General features: G+C 40.8%; 1 protein-coding gene across 1 annotated transcript in view; it reads left to right on the top strand.

Annotated features, from left to right (window-relative positions):
- Nucleotides 1-21166, top strand: part of TENM2 (teneurin transmembrane protein 2) — a 1257685-nt gene that overhangs the window by 654843 nt on the left and 581676 nt on the right. Inside the window, exon 5 of the mRNA XM_069199351.1 lies at nt 12522-12760. Coding sequence (XP_069055452.1) covers nt 12522-12760 — 239 coding nt within the window. The remainder of the gene's footprint in view (nt 1-12521; nt 12761-21166) is intronic.

Genomic DNA, 21166 nt, shown 5'->3' with positions numbered 1-21166 from the left:
TATAAGAAATACATTTAGAAGCCGTTATTGTTCTTTTTTAAATTGATAAAGACACCCCAGAAGGAGTAAATACTCTACCTGCTAAATCAAGAGCTTTCACATCCGAGACTCGTCTACATGATATTAGAGAAAGAAGAACAGTTAGTTTTGCCGACATCTGCTTACGTGAGAGATCCTCATTGGAGGGCCATGCCTTCAAGAAACGTAAGACTATGTCAACGTCCCACAAAAAAGAATACTTAGTTTGAGGAGGATTGGTGAATCCGACTCCCCTTAAAAGTTTGCATACTAACAGGTGATCACCTACTGGTCTACCTTCCAGATGAGGATGACCTGCAGAAATCGCAGATCTAAAGTTATTAATGGTTCTGTAAGCCATACCCTGGGAAACCAGTTCTAAAAGAAAATTAATGATCATATTAATGCCCGTTCCCATTGGGTTAATACATTGTTCACTACACCAACTAATCCATCTTTTCCAAGATGACTTATATCTCTTATAAGTGGAAGGATCCCAGGATTGGGACAAGAAAAACAATGCATTGTTCGAAACTCCTGGCACTTGCCAACGTCTCCTGAAAGTCTCCATGTCATGAGGGACAACTAACCTCGTCAGTAGCAAAGGATGGGGACATCCTGCCGGCTCCGACAGCAGAAGTTGTTGGTGCGAGATGAGCAGAAGATGACCACAAAAGAGCACCATTGCCACTGGGTACCAGGCTGCGTTTTCCAGAGGGGAGTTATCAAAACCAGCTGTTTCCTCACCTGAGAGAGTACTCTGAATCATGGAGAAAGGAGGAAAAGCATATAAGAGTCCTGTTTCCCAAAACTGGAGAAACGCGTCCATTCCCACAGCTAGAGGATCTGGTCTCCAACTGAAGAACCAGGGAATTTGAGCTTTCAGTTGAGAAGGAAACAGATTGATAGAACATGGACCCCAACTCCGATTGAGTTTGGAAAAGATCTGAGGATGCAGTTTCCAATCGCTGCTGTCTCTCAGAAAGCGAGAGTTCCAGTCCGCTACCATGTTGGATTTTCCCAGAATGTACTCTGCTACTAAATAAATCTGGTTCTGAAGACACAATTCCCAGAACTCTTTGGCTATCGACACAAGAACTTGGGATCTGGTGCCCCCTAGACAATTTATATATTATACTGCTGATATGTTGTCCATGCGAAGCAGGATACAACAACTCGCTTTGGGAGGAGAAAGAGAATGAATCACAAATGCTCCAGCCAGAATCTCCCGACAACTGATGAGGACAAAAGACCCCCCGTTTCTATCGCTCCACAACGGGCTCCCCAGCCCCCTAAGGCTGGCGTCTGACCATCACTACTTCCAAAATGGCCACAAAAATTGCTCTGCTGTTCCAGGCATCCATGTGCCCAACCACCAGGCGATCTCTGCTCTGGCCTCCTCCGACAAAAAAAATCTGTTCTGAGTATGACAGACCCTTGCGAACATGAAAAATCTTCAAAGTTTGCAGGGCCCGGTAGGGAAGTGGTCGAGCATGAATGGATGAGGCCAGTAGATCCAGGGGCTAGGGTCTTCAATTATATAGTCTGAGAGACAATGGATCTCCTCAACACTTTCTTTATGGAAATCCTCTTTGCAAGAGGCAACAAAAGCTGTGCCCTGATAGAATCTACCCAGAATCCTAAAAATTCTATTCTTTGGGAGGGAATCAGGCTTGATTTCTATGCATTGATAAGGAAACTGAGATCTTGAAGAAGTTGCATGATCCAGTACAAATGCATCAGTAGAGTTTCTTGTGACTGAGCCATGATCAGGATATCGTCCAAATATATGATGAGCTGAACCTCTCTTTCCCTGAGACATTGGACGGAAGAAAGTCCAAAGGGAAGGACCTTGAACTCATACCATTGGTTTTTCCAGACGAATTGAAGAGATCTTCAATGTGGAGTGAAAATGGGAACTGAAAGATAAGCGTCTTTTAGATCTAGTCGTACTAGATAATCTTTCTCCTGCAAGAGATCCATCAAAAGATGAATACCTTCCATCTTGAAGTGCCGGTAAAGGATCCAGGAATTGAATTCCCATAGATTGAGTACCAGACGAGAGCCTCCGCCTTTCTTTTGGACCAGGAAAATGTAATTGATGAAACCTAAGGGCAGAGGAACTGTTTCAACTATAGCCTTCTTGTGAAGCAAGGCTGATATCTTTAGATCTATGAAATTGTTCTCTGCTTGGGAAAAAGGGAGGGTTCGTGGAAGTGTGGATTGAAGGGTGGGAGCATAAAATTCCATTCTGAACCCCGTAACAGTTTGCAAGATCCAGGGAACTTGTGAAATGCTCTCCCAAGCTTGTACGAACTCTTTTATTCATCCCCCCAATGTTACTTCTGTAAACGGAATAATTCTCACCTGTGGAAACATTATCTGATGCTGAGGAACTGCCTCTGTAGCCACTACCTCTGCTGGGTCTGGAAGGGTAGAACCCAGTTGTAACATATGTGTTACCTCGTCCTCTCTGTGAGAAACCTCCTGAGGCCTGGTAGAATCCTCGGCCTGATGCTCTACCTCTGAAATGTCCAGCCCTAGCAAAAAGGCCACTACTGAACATCTTTTTTATAGAAGGCTGGGCTTTATCTAGAGCGGGAGCCACGTACTTCCCCAGCTCCTTCACAAATTTGTCGTCAAATAACATGCCGTTTGCCATTGAACTCGCCTCATTAGGCGCTAGTTCTTCCAATTTTGGTTCTATCCTCATGAGAAAGGAACATCTTAGTTCAGTGGACATTGCACAGTTAGCATTACCTAACAAGCACATAGCCCGTTAAGCCCATTCTAGAATAGCATTCATATTTAACGGCTCCTTAGCCTCTTTCACATGCGCTGCTAATTCTAAGATTTTGGTGATGGGCCAGAAATGTCAAGTAGTTTATCCTGACAGCCCTTCAAGGCTCGATCAAGGCCTTTTTTTGGACCTTAGATAATTTCTTCATAAAGGTTGCTAGCCTTGGATCTAAATCAGGCGTTTCCACCACTTTGCCCAGAAGTGAGGGACGTGGACATTCAGAACGCAATGTACTACAGACATCCCGGTCGAATCCTTTTCATATCCTGTCCTGAACATAGTGTGCATTGGTGCAAGGTATCCACTCTGTGGATCTGGGAAGTATAATAACCTGTGGGTCAAAAGATAAGTTGAGAGTCTTCTTCAAAATTTTGGATTTTTGCTTGCTCTGGCCAGCTGGTTTAGGGTCATCCAATGCTTGGTCTGAGTCAGAGGAATGTGAGGATGTTGATTTGGACGCATCCAGTGCTATCAGGGATGGACCTGAAGTCGGGCCTGATGGACCTAACAAAGAGAAAGGTTCATACTCATTGTCCTTTAGTACTGAGGCTGCCATTTGCGCAAGAATCTCTGATGACGATGGAACAACAGAGGCTCTCTGGGCAAGGCCCAAGTCAGGTGTCAATTCCTTTCCAGACACATTCAAATTAGGAGTCCGTCCCCTGAGTTCTCCTTGGCCATACCTCCTCATTGGGGCTGTAAAGGGCTTCAAGGCTTTGATTAAGGCTTGATTCACAGAGTCCTGGACATGAAAACTCAAGGACTCCACTAATCTCTCCTCCATGTGCTGGCCTTCAGTCCCCTCAGGAAAGCCCTGATAATATTCATCCGCCTCAGTGTCATATGCCATAATTTTGATTATGAGGACTGAAGTGATAAAAGGGGAGTTGCCCAGCAGGTTAAAAGAAAGCACAGGGTGCTTGTTTGAGGCAACACTATTCAGTGGAGGGAGCTCCTGCAATTCCTGAGGCAGAGCCTTACATCGATTTAGCGTCTCGTAAGGCATTCCAGGGCCCGGAAGTGAGCTCAGTCTGATCGGCTCACCACACACGCAATACTCTCTCCGAAATACTCGAAGTCAGAGCAGTTCATCTGAGTGCATGCACGGTAGTAGAAATAGAAAGAGGACATCGTCCTCAGGTCTACCGATCTCACGGAGCGCGCAAAGCGTGCTGTGCGTCACACAATCAAGTCGGAGATACCAGAGTAGGAGCAGCGCTCTGAATTAACCTTTTTAGCAGGTCAGAGATCTCCTGCTCACGTTATGGCATCTCCCACATGACCCGACCCCAGATGGTGGAACGGGGCGCACATGAGATGACAGGAAGAGGCACTGTGATGACACGTCGCTGATATAAAACAACACATCAATAAAACCACTTCACATTACTTTCAGTAAGAGATAATGAAATGCACTTAAAGCAGGCTGCGAGCAGCAAAGAAAGAGGAAGGACTCTGTTGTTGAACGCATTTATACATGTACGTTACCTATGATTGGACAGTGTTATGGACTACAGTGATCTTGGAATTTGTAGTCCCTTGTTTTGAACATTTTCATTGACTGCTGTGTTTTGTGCAGTAAAGAGAGAGAAGCATAATCCGAAACCTCTGGGCCTGACATAGAATTCAATTAGACCTATAACATACTGTTGTCTCCTGGGACTGTGTGTGATTGACATGCTACAGTGTAATCTCTGTGGTTATTTTTCATTAAAGTCAGTGAGAGGATGTCTTTGTTTCTGGAAAATTTAGTGCCAAAAGAAATGCGGGGGTTGCTCAATACCTTTCTAAGTACTATTTACTAGTCATCAATGCAATGATGTGTTAGAGTGGGAAGAATGGGAAATTTCTGCCAATTGCCATTGTCTTGATTTCTGTCTGCCTGCATCTGTTTCTTGCAGTGCAAATCTCAATGTTTTGTGACCCAAATATACAATAATGGGGTGGCGGTGCTGCTGGAAGGTGATGGTTGCTCTTTGGAGTAAGAGGATGTGATATCTTTTCAGCATATCACCCTGTCAGGTGCTTCTTTTTACAGTGATATGTGAGGAAGACTTACACAGGATGGTTGGGATGTTCTAAGCTTTGCCAATGATAATATTAAATCTAAATATGAGGTGTTATTTCCAGAGATTTGTGACATTCATGGAATTTGCTTTTACATAACTGCTCAAAATTCATCAAAAGTATGTGAACTTTTGTCAAATGCAGACTGACATTCAGTGCTATTTGTTAGTATGTGTCCCTGTGTCCATTTAGGATGCACAAAACACAAGAACTGCAAACAGTAGCTGTCCTTGTAGTTGTACATGTATTTTCAGGTAGTAGATGTTCACACTTGTTTAATAGGGAAGTGACCTTCACAATACTTTTGAAAGAGTGGTCAATAGCTTTCATTATTAGTGGTTCAGTCCCTGCGGTCCAGTCAAAAAGTGTATACTATCTTACACTTTTTGATCTTCTACCTGAAGATATATTTAGGATCACAAGGTCAGACTAAAACTGGCGCACCTGCCATGTGAGACAATGCTTTTTTGATGTACAAACCATCTTAGCCTTGAAAAAGCCATTGAGGGGCAAAACACATATTGGCTGTCCTATGTTCTCTTCTGCCTTGCAATTAATTAGAGGCTTTCATTTGTTTCCAAATACTTATGTGACGGATAGTACATAGTCTCTGACCACTGTTTCAAACTACACTATTATTATTATTATTATTATTATTATTATTATTATTATTATTATTATTATTGGAAATTGATTACTTTAGCATACTTGAATATATTTATTAGTTGTGGGCATACGGGTATGGCCCTCATAGGATAAGCAGTCAATACTGCCAACAAGCCATTACTAGTCAGCATAACCCCAGAACTACTGTTACCTCCCCTTCCTTGATTCCCATAGGATGTAGTATAATGCTTAGAGAGAAAGTAGATCCCTTTTGATGTTTGCCTGTGTAGATGAAGGATATACCCTATCCAGTCTGTAATTGTTTCACATCATATTCTGTGTATTTCCTTTCCAATTTGAATATTTCTTTGTAAAACAATAGCAAGAAAATGATCCACAAACTTTCCAGTCATGGAATTAACCTTCCAAACATTGCAACAACCTCTGAGAAAAAACTTACAATTTATCAAATGGTAATATAACAGAAGAGAAACAGAACAGAAAATATATAAATATAATTTTACCCCACATGTGGGGTTAGGGAGTGAAACACTTCTCAAGCAGCAACTACAATTTATGTTACAATGTAGTGATAAGGAAACCCCAAATGAACCTCTTCTCAACCCTCTGGTAGCTTAAATGGATCAAAAGCTTCCAGCCTTAATTTAGCAGCAATGTGTGAAGTATTTCAGAAGCACTTCAAACAGTAATAAAGTGATGACAAAACTCAAGAAATATTCCAAACCAATTTTGAAAAATAGATTTAAGATGAATAAGTTATTTGCAACCAAAACAACAACAATCTGATCAGTAGAACTGAAGATATTCAATGCTAAGGCTTTCAGTGAAAATAGAACCTAGAAGCACAAAGCCCCAACTGTAGATATCTGGTTGCTCCAAACCAGGACAAAGTCACAAGTTCAGGCCGAATGTGATCGAGCGCTGGTCAGCTACAGGAACCAATTAGGACCGCTGAACAAAGTACCTGAAATCCTGGTTGTGGAGCATTGCGAGACACACACTGAGGATGTGTCACGCAGTGGTGGTGCTAATGAAGCTGTGGGGCTGTGATGCAGAGTCCTGCATCGTTGTTGTGGATACTGTCGACATGGGGCCTGTGATGTGAAGCTCTGTGTAGAACATATGTTGCACAGCGGCAGTTCTGAGGAGACTGTGGGCTACAAGGTCCAGCATCAGGGATGTGTCACACTGGAGTGGTTCTGAAGCAGAGCTGCGAGGAAATGTGTTGAGTTGTGTCGGTTCTGCCCACAGGATCACAGCTAGGATAGCAGAGCACCTTGAGGACCAGTTTAAAGGGTCCAGTACTGAAGTGACACCTCTGAAAGCATGGAGAGTCTAGGTGCTGGATTCAAGATGGTTGGGGCCTTTTCTGTTTCTGAGGCTCTGATTAGGAGGCGAGCCAACTAGCGCTTGGAGTCACTCTGGTGGTGCTGGGATCAAGATGCAGGATAGTCCTTTCACTCAGGCAGCAAGGGGGCAGAGTAGCAGTACTTGTGGCAGAGCAGCTCAGGAGGTCGTCTGAGTCCAGAGTGTACTGAAGAGGTAGGTCTGAGGCTCCATTATGTGTACCTGATGCCCACTTTGAAATAGGAGAACGTTCTGGTGGTTTCCACACCCAGAGGTGTTTTGAATTTCCTGCCTCACAGCCCTGGACCCAGCTTGTCTGGGGTTACAAAAGACTAGTGTCAGAACCCTTTGTGAGTGTGCTAGACAGAGCCTTTGTGATGTGTGAGTGTGGTAGGTGACAGCTTCCCCCACCAGTTCAGAGATGGCCCATCCTGCCAGCTACTATTCCCCTTTGTTTCACTGTCCATGAGCACTGCATTATGACCAATTGCCAGCTACATCTAGTCACTTTATCCAGGTTACAGACAGACACCAAATGGTATGGACAAGAAAATGCTAACTTTCAAAGTGACATATTCAGAATTGTTACTTCAAATCCAATGTTTCCACTAAACAGGGTTTTAAATTACAATTCTTTAGATACAAAATTTGAAATTTCTATTTGTTCCTAATTGAAAGTTATCAATTGTTAAATCAAGTAAGTCAACCCAATGTTATACTATGGGAGAGGTAGACCTTTCAGTAGTGAAAGGAGAGTAGTTTTTTATCACCAGGACATGTAAAAATGAAAAATACATGTCCAACTTTTTAAATACACTGAACCCTGCCCTATGAACTGTTTAGGGCCTACTTAGAAGGTAGCTTATATCCATTAAAAAGGGTGATTTGGGCCTAGCAATAGATTTAGTTTGTCACATAGAAATGACAGTTTAAAACTTCATACATAGGCTGCAGTGGCAAGCCTGAAAACATGTTTAAAAAGGCAACTGAAGTGGGTGCTGCATGCCCACTAGTAGCATATAATTTACAGGCCCTTGGTACATGTTCCATTTAATTAGCAACTTACAAGTGAATAAATGTGCCACTTAGGTGTTAGTAAAACCTACCCTGCTTAAAGGGGAGAACACAAACACTTTAGCCCTTATCAGCAAGTGTGGAGAGTCCTAAGGCCAACCAAAACTAAATCAGCAAAAATGGAGGAGTAAGACAAAAGATTTGTGGGAAGACCACCCTAGGGCTCACAGGTCTTTTAACAAAAGCAGTATTAACCTTTTTACAAGACAAAAATGTACTATCATTATAAAGATTCATTTTAACAAGAGTGAAGGGGTAGTAAATAACCTACTATAAAAACAATAATGTTTGTGTAGTACAAGCTGAATGTGAAGTGGAATGAAATTTAGACCAAAATATATTCCAGAAAAGTGGGAAAAAAGACTGATTTAAATCGGTGTCCTTTTGTAACTCCACACTTGTTTTATTTCTAGGAGCATAATCAAAATTGTATTTTTCATATGTGTTGGATGCTTTAGTTTCTGTAGTATAAACAGAGGATGAGGTGTCAGTGAATTGTGGATCTATAAAAGAATGTAGTAGGTAATGTGTGTTTGATAGAAAAAAGTAACGTACATTTTGAATGAGAAGAGTGTTGATGTTTAAATATTTCTTGACTCTTGTCAGGTTATAAATTAAATATAGATAAATCGGAGATCATGCTGCTTAATAGATTTTGTTTTATGTTTAAAAACTCTGGTTTTACCTTGAATTTTCAAAATATTAAGGGGGTCATTACGATTTCAGTGGAATGGAAAGCCCGTCCACCGAAATCCAGACAGAGGGCCCCCTGCACCCGTTCTCTGCCAGCCTTTTCCTCCATGAAATCGCTGGTGGAGAACTAAGTCTGCAGTGCTGCTGGCGGATTAGGACCGCTAGCATGGCCAGGCCATCGGGACAATGAATTTTGGCATTGCTAGCGGTCTGACCGCGGCACTACCGCCGTGGTCATAATATGGTGCTCAAACCACCGCATTGGCAGTGGTCCGACCGCCATCAGCGAGCCTGGCCACCAGGTTTATAATGAGGCCCTAGGTGTTATGTATTTCATCTCTATTAATGATGCATTTTCAACCAACCTTGATGATGTTATACTCAAACTTAGGTCACTAACTGAAAAATGGTCTGCATTATTTCTATCTTGGTCAAGCAGATTTGACATTTGGCATAAAAATGTTGCTGTTTCTTCTATCAGTGCTTCATGCGAAAATGCCTCATACATTGTTTAAATGATGAGACATTTTATTGAGGATGTTTTTATGGAATCAGAAAAAGCATATATATTTTATAAACTTTAGAGGTCCAAGGCTAAAAAGGGTGTTCATTTTCACAATTTTGTGAACCATCATTCCGCTTTCATCTTCAAACAAATTTGGACCTCTCTCTACCAAGATTCGGATAAGGTTCCATCTATGTCGCAGACGTTGTAACTAACTTAGATGTTTTCATTCTCCTTTAAGGACTTGGGGCCTGATTTTAGTCTCGGCATAGGGGTTACTCTGTTGCAACAGTGACGGATATCCCATCAGCCGAAATCTAAATACCATTGTTTTCTTTGATATTTAGATTTCAGCTGACGGGATATTTGTGACCGTTGCAACTGAGTCATAATTCTGCTGAGATCTAAATCAGGCCCTTAGTCTATATCACGCATAAACCCAGATACCTTTCCTCCCCTTTCATAAATCATTCCCTATTACTTAAGACTCCTTTGATTCTTCTGCCTTTTTCTCACTCACACAACTTCTGATTATTCACATTTATTATAATAAAATTATTAAAATTAACAATAAAGTTGTTTCAAAGAGAGACTGCCAACATAAATGTGTTAAATATGTGGATAAACTGATTTATCACAATAATTGTTTTGCCTTTCAATCATTTCAAGAAGTATTTAATATGCCTCACTTTGAGCCTAATTATTACATACTGTATGGGCAACAAGTTATTTTTGTTATCCTATCCTCTCTATCTAGACAACCCATACGCATGTTTTTTTTGTTTTGCTAGAAAATGCTGTAACTTACTTTCACGACAGTCATGACAATGACATCGTTGTCAGACAAATCCATTTGAAGCTTAGACGCAGCATACTTTTTTCTTTAACTCTCTTCTGAGCTCAACCAGCTTGAAAACGAAATGCACCTACCATACTGTGCATGCTTCAGTAAAATCCCTTATTCAGATCCTGCTGCGTCCTGTCATGCAGTTGCACTTGCACAGCTTAAGCTCCATCTTTGTTGTTACTGAGGCAAGCACAGTTGTTGACTTCAGGAAATGTGTTTGTGCAAAGATCCCATTGGGAAAGCCCAGTAATCCTGCAAACAGAGAGCAGGGATTTACTGGTATCTCTCTGAAACTAATAAACATACATCTTGGAATGAGAGGGAAGCCTTGAAACTAGATAGAAAGTAATTCAGACAAATCCATTGAATTTTATTTCGACCTGGGGTTTATGCTTAGTTGAGCAGATTTGTGAGCACAATTTCTGCAGCCACCAAAGGCCTTTTAATTGGGTAGTGCTGAGCCCTGGATAATTCCACATCAATCTATACTTTAGCCACAAGAAGTGATAAATCTTGCTTTTCCCTTTTCTAGTTTAAATGCCTTTATTATCAACAAATATGCGACATTTTGCAACAGATACACATTTTAGGACTCCACATAGTATCACTGTCACTGAAAACCATATTTTTATATCTTATGAAAATGTCATAGGGTATTCAGTCCTCCAAACGTTAACTCCTTTAAATCAGATTATTTAACCCCCTGTGTATTTGTGGCATGGAGGGTGGAGGTTTAGCTGAAGAGTGGAGCAAGTCCCCTGCTCAACAACTCTCCTTGGTCAAATGGTCACCTCATTCTTCATCGGTGTTTCCTCTGTGGTCAATCTTAAATTATGCGATCTCTTATGAAGGCTGAATTACACTATTTCGAGCAGTTGTATCAAGTGTTTGATCTGAGAGGTTCCTGTTGCCCAGGAATATCCGTTGACCGACAGGTGCAGTACCAGTAGTTTTTAATTTTTAATTTCTGGGGCTCTCTTCTTTTAAGATTAAGGTGCACAGTAAAAGTGAGGGGGAACACCTCCCATTCCTCCTGCTCAAAGATCCAGTTCAGAAACTGCATCTGAACTCTGAGTCTGCATGCCCTTGTTTCATTGATTCACTCCATGGTAGGCATTTTGCTCAACTAGCTGCTTGCAGTTAAAAAAAAAAGATGAACCGAAGAAACAAGACAACAGTTGCGAGGATGTCCAATATTGAACCTGAGTAAAGTTCTAGGGTGAAATTAAACAATTTTGTTAATACAGGTGGAACGTCTAGACTGAAAACTGCTCTGTAAATGCTCTCCTTCTGAACCTGTTGGTGGTCATGGATGATGGGTTCAGATGGTGATAGATACCGATTAAGTTTTTGGGTGGGTTGATCATTTTGTTTTTTAAATAAAAAATATATTTGAAATGATTAAATCATTTTTGACATCCAAGTTTGTCCTACAAGCATATCAAGAAATATTTAATATGCCTCAATCTGGGGCTAAATATTACATACTGTATGGGCAACCGGAACAACAAGTTATTTTAGTTGTCCGGGCCTCTCTGTATAGCAGACAGTATGCTATTTTGTTTTGCTAGAAAATGCTATGATTTACGTTCACATCGGTCATGACAAGGACATCGTTGCCAAACAAAACCCGTTTGAGGCAAAGACTCAGCAATATTTTTTTCTTTAACTCTTCCCCCATGCTCAACTACCTTAAAAATGAACTGCACTTAGAGTACTGTGCATGCTTCAGTAACATTTTTGAAATGTAGAAATCGGAAAATATATGCTACATAAGCAATGCAGAACCATATTAACATACAATTTGAAGGTAATACGCAAAAGAAAGTAAAGCAAACATGGTTGACGTAATGAGTAAGCCCTGGGGTAGGTATATCGCCTTGAGGGATGCTAGGCGAGAAGTGTGTCAACACTTTGGGCTATACCCACCGAGCCAGCCGCATGCTTACCACCATTACATCCATATTACACCATATGAAACGACAGAAAATGTTCTAATAAATACATTCTGTTTTTATAGCTGTGTCTCCCAACTTTTGGAAAGTAGACGGGTACCATTTTAGGACTGATGATGATGCACAACATGTTTTTTAATCAGATTTGCATCGTTTTGGTGCAAGATGTAAAATATTTAGAGAGAGCCCATAGGGAGGTTATGAGTCCAAGCTACAAAAATTGGGTGTGCGTCTTTAAAAAATGAGTCAATGATTCAGGAAGCATAGAAATCATTGTTGGAGTAACTGCGTAAACAATACTGAAATCTATGTATAAATCCCAGTCAATTTTCAATAGGTAAATCTGTGGTGCAAGGCACCCTGGAAAGTTTTCTTTTTAATTTTGTTTTTATAGAGAATCCGGTTAATTTATCCATAATAATTTAAGTTAGCCAGTGTAGGACAAATTGATGTTTGCTCAGTAAACACAGGTTTGTTTGACAGCAACGATATTTTGATCTGTAGATTCTGTCAAATGTGCACGTTAGAATTGCAGTTAAGGTTCGAAGCCCTCCATACTCACCCAGTGTTTATTTCTTTCCATTGTAGACATTTCTTGTTCAAAACATCTTCTGGAACCACCCCACTGTTCAGCAGCTCTTCTCCTGGATACCCTTTGACCTCTGGGACGGTTTACACTCCGCCTCCAAGACTTTTGCCCAGAAATACCTTCTCCAGAAACGCGTTCAAGTTGAAAAAGCCGTCGAAGTACTGCAGTTGGAAGTGTGCTGCATTATCAGCTATCGCTGCTGCGGTGCTTTTAGCTATTCTCCTAGCTTACTTCATTGGTAAGTTGTTTCTAAGGACAATTGCTGATTTAGCAAAAAAGAAACAGATCGCGTTTTTTTTTATTCAAAGCATCAAGGGGAATTTTACCTTTAAAAAGGCTGATGAGATCTCTTTAAATTGGACCTGCCAAAAATGTTAAGGGTTTCTAGATAAAGAGTTGAGCACCAAACCGAGACAGACCAGAAAATGTAATTGTAATTTAATTTGGTGACAAAGTACTACTCAAAGCTAATTGAGATAAAAGACAAAAAGAAGAGGCATTGAGTAAAGACAAACGGTTAAGTTTTAATACCGGCATAATAAAAAATATACCAGAGGTATGACAAAAACAAAATATTAAAAATGGGGGATTAAGAACAGAACAATAATAAAAAACAGAAACATAATGCAATACAAGAGTAATTACACAATACAGTGTAAGGAGAACAAACCCTTAAATTCAAAGCAGTAAATAAGTGAATATGCATGTCATAATGACAGTGAATTCACTTCTCACCGCCTTTCTCTCATTCGTATCGTCTAATCTGTTGATGTCTCATTATGAATCTCAAGTTTGGTATAATCTTGTGTTACAAATCCTAAAATATGGTTGTTACACTTTGTTGTGAGGCTCTCTCTAGCCAGAAGAAAAAAACCTAGGCTCACATTTCTATGGGACAATCTCTTTACCTCTTAACCATGAGAACAAGCCCTTAAAGCCTGTAATACATATAAGGCAAACTAACTTGGCCTGCACCATGGCACACCTTTAACTGAGTGCACTGGGTGCAAGATGAGTCAATGTGCAGTTTCCATGCATGTGCTTTTCCTAGAACAGCTACAAACGTGAACCTGCTCTGTTGGTTTGTGCCACTGCTTTAGGACCCAAAGTACCAGATTTCCCTGCTTGGAGGACATGTGGGCAATGTGCACATGTCCACGTTGGCTAGTAGTGCATAAAACACCTCAACAACCCCCATGTGGATGCTTCTCTACTGCTTGATGCTGCTGCTTTGAGACCTCAAGTACCAGATACTTATCTAATAATGATTCATTTACTATCCTTGCTGTTGATTTTTACCATAGACTAGGAACAATTAACTGACACCCAGAGTTTGAGGTTAATTTATCCCATTCAGGTTACATTCATCTAGGTACGTCAAAACAGGAAGAAGTGTTTTCTGAGTTCCTGGCTGCTTATATCTTGTGTGATGCCTCTGAAAGCTGTTCTGTCTCTGTTGGCTTGGCCAGTGTACCCACGTTAATTGTAAAATTACAATTGACTATATTTTTGTTTCTTATATTTTATGTGATTTTATTAACAAGTGTTTTGAGAATGCTAATCTATTTAGTGGGCATATTCCATTAATCTTAAAAATTGCTGGTTTCTACCACAAAGTATATTCTGTTGTGTCGGCAGTGCTGTATAGCTGAGATAGGTAGATGTATCAGGTGGGAACCAATCAAATTGAATGCACTAATTAACACAGGAGTGAGCCTCAATTTTCAGAAACTGTTATATTTTTTAATGAAGCCCCTGTTGGTCGACATACTCTATAAGCATTTTATTTGTTAACAGCTTCTATTATTGTGTAGCCAAAGTAGGTAATCACAAGTTGCCCATACATTTATATGCAGATGATGCAATTATCATAGCCAGAATGGCTAATTGATTTCAAGAAATGGTGTAGGTTTTTTTCTCTTTTATGGAGAGCCTTAATTAAAAAAAAAAAGGATTTTGCAATCTTACCAAGACTGACATCATGTCCCTTGGTCGTAGGAGATCTAAAGCAGGAAATGTGGGCAAAAGAATTGCACAATTGCTTCATTATATCACTTAAGAATTATATTTGATGATTTTAGCTTCTGGTCACACGTATTACAATCATACCATCATGTAAAATAAAACATTTTAAATCTACATGTCGCATATTCAGATTTGATTCCAAATTAGATAACAAACCAATTAAATGCATCTTGGACATCTATAGTAGCAAATGTGTATCAAAGGCCACTTATGGTGCAAGTATTTGGTGTCATGTAGAATCTTCAGTCCTACAGGTAATAGAAAAACAATAGTGTTAAAAGCTACAAGGTATCCCTCAGGGTACTTCATATTGCACCTAGCATGAGGAGTTAGGCCTCACGTATGAGGAGGACAGGATAAAACTAGCCCCCTTATTACTATTCATTTCAGTGTGGAAAAAATCCAATAACTGTCTTAAATCTTCAAATTATTATGGATTGTACAAGGCTGGACACATTTTGAAAAGTTCCATGGTTTAAATATCTGGAAAAATGTTGTGCAGATATTGGCAGGTTGGACTTATTTTGTTTAATGTTGGGTTATACCTACAAAAGACAAGCTTTGGGCAAAAAAGAGTAAGTTTGCCTTTTGACAGGAATAAGAGAAAATGGGAAATTTATTAAATACTGTTAGAAGCTATATGCTGAGAAGTCTCATTTGGCTTGAAAACCTATATTAATTTAGTGATTTCTAATTAATATAGAATGCTGTTGTCTTAATTCAGATTGGGGTATATACACTATCTGTGTCTACTTTTGTTTACAAAGAGTTGATGTGACCCAACAATTTGACATTCTGTCCAAGGTATAATCTTTCAATCCAAAACATGATGCATGCTTGATTTTCTGTTCTCTTTCCATATCAGTGTGTATGTTGTTACAATAATTGAACTTTCGTTTGATGTGCTGTGTTGTGAGCCGTTTTTATGAGCCGCTGTTCAACACACAAAGTCCTTACCTTCGTAACATGATGAAATATATGACATCATTTCTATACTGGCATCTCAGTGGTCCCTGCATATGTATTATTTCTGCATTTTATATTGAGTTTTTTCTTTATTGTCTGTTTATGTTTTATTGTGTTTATGGATTACTTCAGTAATAAGCTACTTAATTGACTGGCTATTGAAAGGCAGACACACTGATTAAAGCTGTAGTTTCACATTTCACTCTATGGACATCCAAGTGGCCAGCATTTGAAAGTGGGGCATAGATCCCCCTGCAGGACAATACAGGGAATGACTGCACCTGCCAGCAGGATGTCTGGGTCAGTCCATAGAACCACTTTTTCTCTTGCAAGGGGAGCTCTTGGGTACACACTGATTGTGCACCATCTCTAAGTGACACACAATTAGTCCACCTCCCGATGGTCTCTTTGGTTTGGTGCATGTCTTAAATCACTGCTGTTCATTTGAATTTGAATGGGGCTATGCTCCTATGCCAATAAGGGAACACCTTGTTAAGATGGTTAGCAAGTAGGATGCCTACAAGCTAGTGAGTAGTGTTTAGGTTGTTTCTTTTCTTGAAATAGAAAATCTTTTATATTGCTAATTTCATAAAATGCAAACTTTTGGCAGTTAAATAAAAGGAAATGGCAAAGATTGGGGCAGTCATTCCTATTGGTTCACTGGAAAAGTGTCCAACAGAATGTTGGAGAGAATCATCACATGATATTTTCTACTTAAATATATAGGGCCTTTATTTCAGCTTGTTGGTAATTCCTAAGATCACCTTGGAGGGTAAACAAAACTCAGAGGTACAGATAGCAGGTGGTTTACTCCTCCATGGAAGTGAATCCTATGGGGGAGGAGTGTAACTATTCTAGGAGATATTCTTATTGAGCCATGTCCATCTATATTTTTAATGACTCAGATATTCCTAATATCCAATGCCTTAATGATGATGCCTTTGCTAAGGCCATGGCAGCAGAGAGAAAAAAGGAAAAGAAGGACAAACTTCAACATCATCAGAAAAGAAATGAAATAATTCATCACCTCCTTGTTCCTTTGCTCCATAGATAGCAGGCCTTTCTACTAAAGAGAAATATGTAGGTTGCTTATCACTGAAATTCTTTTCAGAGATATTTTTCTTCTAGAAACACAGGGGATCATATGAGTTTGACAGGTGGAAAAGGCCGCCTGCCAAACTCCCACAGTCAGGTTGCCGCCAGTGCAGCCCCCTTCTCATGGGCCCCATTACAAGTTCCCGCTGGGTCTGCAGGCGGAAATGCTGTTTCTGCCTGTTGGCCCAGTGTGGACCAGCCCACAACATTGACGCCAGCTCGTAATTGAGCCGGTGTCAATGCTGCATTGCGTGGGGTGCAACAGCACCCGTCGTGCTTTTCACTGAAACGCACGACCGTGAAATGCACAATTGGGCTGTCCATAGGGGCCCCTGCACTCCGTCCCTGCCAGCTTTTACATGTCGGTGCAACCGCCATGTAAAAGCTGGCAGAGAGGGGGTCGTGATCCCCAGGGCTGCACTGCATGCAACACTGCCCTGGCGGATTAGGACCACTACCACTGCCAGTCCCTCCAGTGGAGGGAAAAAGACGGTGCTGGCGGTCTGACTGTGGCCCAACCACCACGGTCATAATGTGGCAGTCTGACCTCCACCAAAACGGTCGGACCACTGCTTTGATGGCAGTCAGACTGCAACCGCAGCCCTCATGGTCTGAATAGCGCCATGGTCATAATGGGAGAGGTATATTTGATTTAGGTTTTGGCAGATGGATGTACTTGAACAAATGTGATGGATATCCCAGCCACCTTATTACAAGTGAATTATATCCTAATGCACTTATAATAGAGTGGTCAGAGTATCCATAATGTTTGTATTGGAGTACCCTTCTGCCAAACGTTAAATCAGGTAACTAGATCCAATATCCTGTGAAGGAGTAATTGTACTTTTCTTTCTACAGGATGGTGGTCATTTAGGTTTGGAGGTAATAACTTTGTGGAATCAATTGCCCGCTATAATTGGCCTTTAGAGAACTTTGGGATGGGCTGGGCCTTTCTTTCTCAGTAACCTATGTTTCCAGACTGCTAAAGAGTTTTTCCATTTCCTTACTTCTGGTAAGAAACTTTGGTCCAAACTGGGATCCTCTGCTAGTCCTAGGCTCACTAAAGAAATACTTGATTCCTTAGCTGGAGTCTATACCTTTGCACTGCATGACATGAAAAGTCCTCTTTTTATGGTCATTACCTAAGCATGAAGACTGAGGAGATGGGTTCACCTTCCTGAAGGCTACCTTTATCAAGAATACATTTGGACAGGCTTATACTCAGACAGGGTCCTTTCTTAAGCCCTAAAATACAATATCCTTTTCATGTAAAACAAGAGGTGGTTTTGACCATTTTGTAACAGGATTGCTTCATTCCCTAGATGTTAGACGAGATGTTCCAGTTTATATCAATCAAGTTTCCTCCCTTACAAGGACTTCGTCATTGTTTGTTAATAATGGCGTTATTCAAAGGGGTCTTAAGCTATTGATTCAGTCTCTGAGTAGTCTAACATTTCTGTTTACCATGCCAAGGAGGAGTGCAAGGAAGTTAAATTTAAGGAATGTTTGCTTATTGGGTGGACTTTCAAGGGTCTAGCAACTTGAAGGAAATGGTGCACCAGCAAGGAGCCACAGACTGAGCCACCTTCAAGTCATCCCTCACCCAATACCACCAACTACTGAAAGAGATGAAGAAGAGCACCATTAACAACCACAAAGAAACCTGCACCAACCACAGCAAAGAATTCTTCAACATCGTTAGAGAGTTCTCCAACCCTCCAGTCTCCAAAAACATCATCACACCTTCTCAGGAACTCTGCAACACACTGGCAGACTTCTTCCATGAAACCACCATTTATAAAAACATTGAACCGCAACACACCGCAATTACCACCCTCTGCCTCCTTGCTCCCACGGATGCAAACCCTGATGCTACCTCCGACCTCCTGCTCACTGCCTGGGACCAGCTCACCACACAAAACACCATGAACTCCATCTACTCAGGAGCACCCAGGGACTCCTATCCTCACCACATTTCCAACCTCAGGAGCAACGTGATCAGCAACTACCTCACCACCAAGATCATCTCATCAATATTCATGGCCACCTTCCCCGAAGTATTGAAACTTGCAGAAGTCAAACCACTTCTCAAGAAACCTCCGCCAACCCCAGCAAACTCAAGAAATAATGCTCTATCTGTGTGCCCTTTCCTGACAAAGTCCTCAAAAAGACCACCCCCCCTTGGCCATCATCATTGGGCCAGAGGAGTGAACATCACAACACCCAGCTTACCCTTTCACTATTAGAAGACCCTTCCACCAGTAAGGCCACCATGAAGGCCAAGTTCTACAGGTGCATGACAGGCATTACCGACTGGATGAATAGCAACTGTTTTAAACTCAATACAAACAAAACGAAAGTGCTGATCTTCGGGAACAGCACCTCCATGTGAAACAGGTCCTGGTGGCCTACCGAACTAGGACCAGCACCCACTCCGACAGACCACACCTGCAACCTTGGCATCATCCTGGACATCAAACTCATAAAACTCACCATGAGAAACCAGATCAACACACTCTCCTCTGCCTGCTTCCTCACTCTTCACATGCTCCGTAAGATCTTCAAATGACTTCCCATCAACACCATCAAAACCAGGCGAACGATCACTCAAGCTCTAGTCACCAGCTGACTGGACTACAACAATGGACTGTACATAGGAATCGCCATGCACCTCCTGAAAAGACTACAGACTATACAGAAATCAGCAGCCAGACTAATCCTCGCCTCCCCAAACGGACCCACACAACCCCCCACCTCAAAAAAGCTCCACTGGCCCACTATTCAGAAGGCATATCAATTTAAGATGCTGATCAACACCTATAAGTCCTTTCACAATCAAGGACCAACATACATCAACCACAGCCTGATCGTCCACCAATCCTCCAGACACCTGTGCTCAGTTTCCCTTTCCTTTGCACACACCCCCACATCCACCGAAGCAACAACGGAGGACACACCTCCTACCTTACATTGAAATACTGGCACTACCTCCCTCTTCACCTAAATACCTAATTCTCACTTCAGAAACTCAGGAATGGACTCAAGACCTGGCTGTTCAACTGAACCCCTTAGCAGCTATGTTCTGAGTGCCTGGATACCCTCCCCTCGTGGATGATTAGCCGCACTCTATAAATCATGTTTGGTTGTTTGATTGATCCATTATTGAAACTTGAGGGGCAACCACTTTGGCTATTCCACCATCATTTTTGAAGCACTACAGAATCCAGTGTGTTGACATGTGTTTGGGCTCTTTGTCCTGTTAGGGCTCTGATTTCGAGTACTGGGCATTTGAAGAAATTTGACTTCATCATTATTTGTATAAGTGTTTCCTCTTCTTTTTTGTTTAGAGATTGCCCCATTTTTTTGTATGCCTTGTAATGTAATGAGTGGAATGAGGAATATTACGATTACATACGTATAATCGTATTATTCTGAGTTTTTTCTTCTTTGTTCTAGTCATTAACTACTGCCCAGTCTCCCTGTTAAAGAGGGGGTTAGGGGGACTCATCAGGCCAGTTTGATATAAGATTGTATGGTGAGTAAGTTTAACTTGGTGGTTGGACCCTGTATACAGTGAAAGGTAACCTGTGTTTTTCAATATTAAAAATAGAACTAGAACTATTAAAGGGTCTGTGGGAGGATGTGCATCCTCATAATATAATGAATGTAACAATGAAGCAGAACTTTAGGTAATGGAATTACTCGTAAGCAATTGTAAAATGAATATGTAAATAAAAAGCAAGTTAATCTTCCAACCTAAGCGTAAAATAAGTTACCCATTCTAATTACTGGTTATATTATCTTCAATGCTAAAGTCAGCCAGGCATATTTACTATGGGTTCCTTATGGACTAGCAACTGAGGGCCAGATAGAATGCATTTCCTTTTTGTGAGGAGCTGTCTATAAGAAGCATTTGTCTTAACTAATAAAAGTTGAGAAGCTGAGACACTGCGCTGGTTGGTGTAGACAAGCACTTGGATGTTTTACATGAGTGAGCTGAGCCTGCATCAAGAATTCTAAAATAGCTTCTTAAAGGGCACACAGTATTCAAAAGAAAATCATACGGTTTCTAAAATAAAGCACATATTTATCCAGTAAAGGAGGTGTTTGCAAAACTACCATATTACATTTTCAATTACATTTTTAAATGTCAACAATGGCCTCTGCCAATATGTTTTCTTCTATGAATAGACTTGCTTATCATGACTCAATCAAATGTGTGCTTGGCTTGCATCTGCCCCACACGTTATGATATGTGTATTTTGAGAATGTTTTTTTTTTTTTTTAAATGTATGGCACAGTGGCGCAGTGCATTTGTAATACAGCTAAGAACATAAATGGAGAGTGTGCAGAACGTTTTATAATGAGAGCACATAGCAACTAAATAGTATATTTTAACTATGAACAAACAAAAAATATTTGTATCATTAATGTTCAATTACTGTTTGTGCCTACCTCTTTTCCAGTTGTTTTTTTTAACCGATTAGGAAAATACTGTTTTATCTATTGTTCCTTCTATAACTGGGGGAACCGCTTATGTCTTCTCTGCAGGGTAGTT

The sequence above is a fragment of the Pleurodeles waltl genome, chromosome 7 (assembly GCF_031143425.1).
Source record: "Pleurodeles waltl isolate 20211129_DDA chromosome 7, aPleWal1.hap1.20221129, whole genome shotgun sequence".
NCBI lineage: Eukaryota > Metazoa > Chordata > Amphibia > Caudata > Salamandridae > Pleurodeles > Pleurodeles waltl.
Note: the sequence above shows the minus strand (reverse complement) of the source record. Positions and strands in the feature narration are given on the sequence as shown.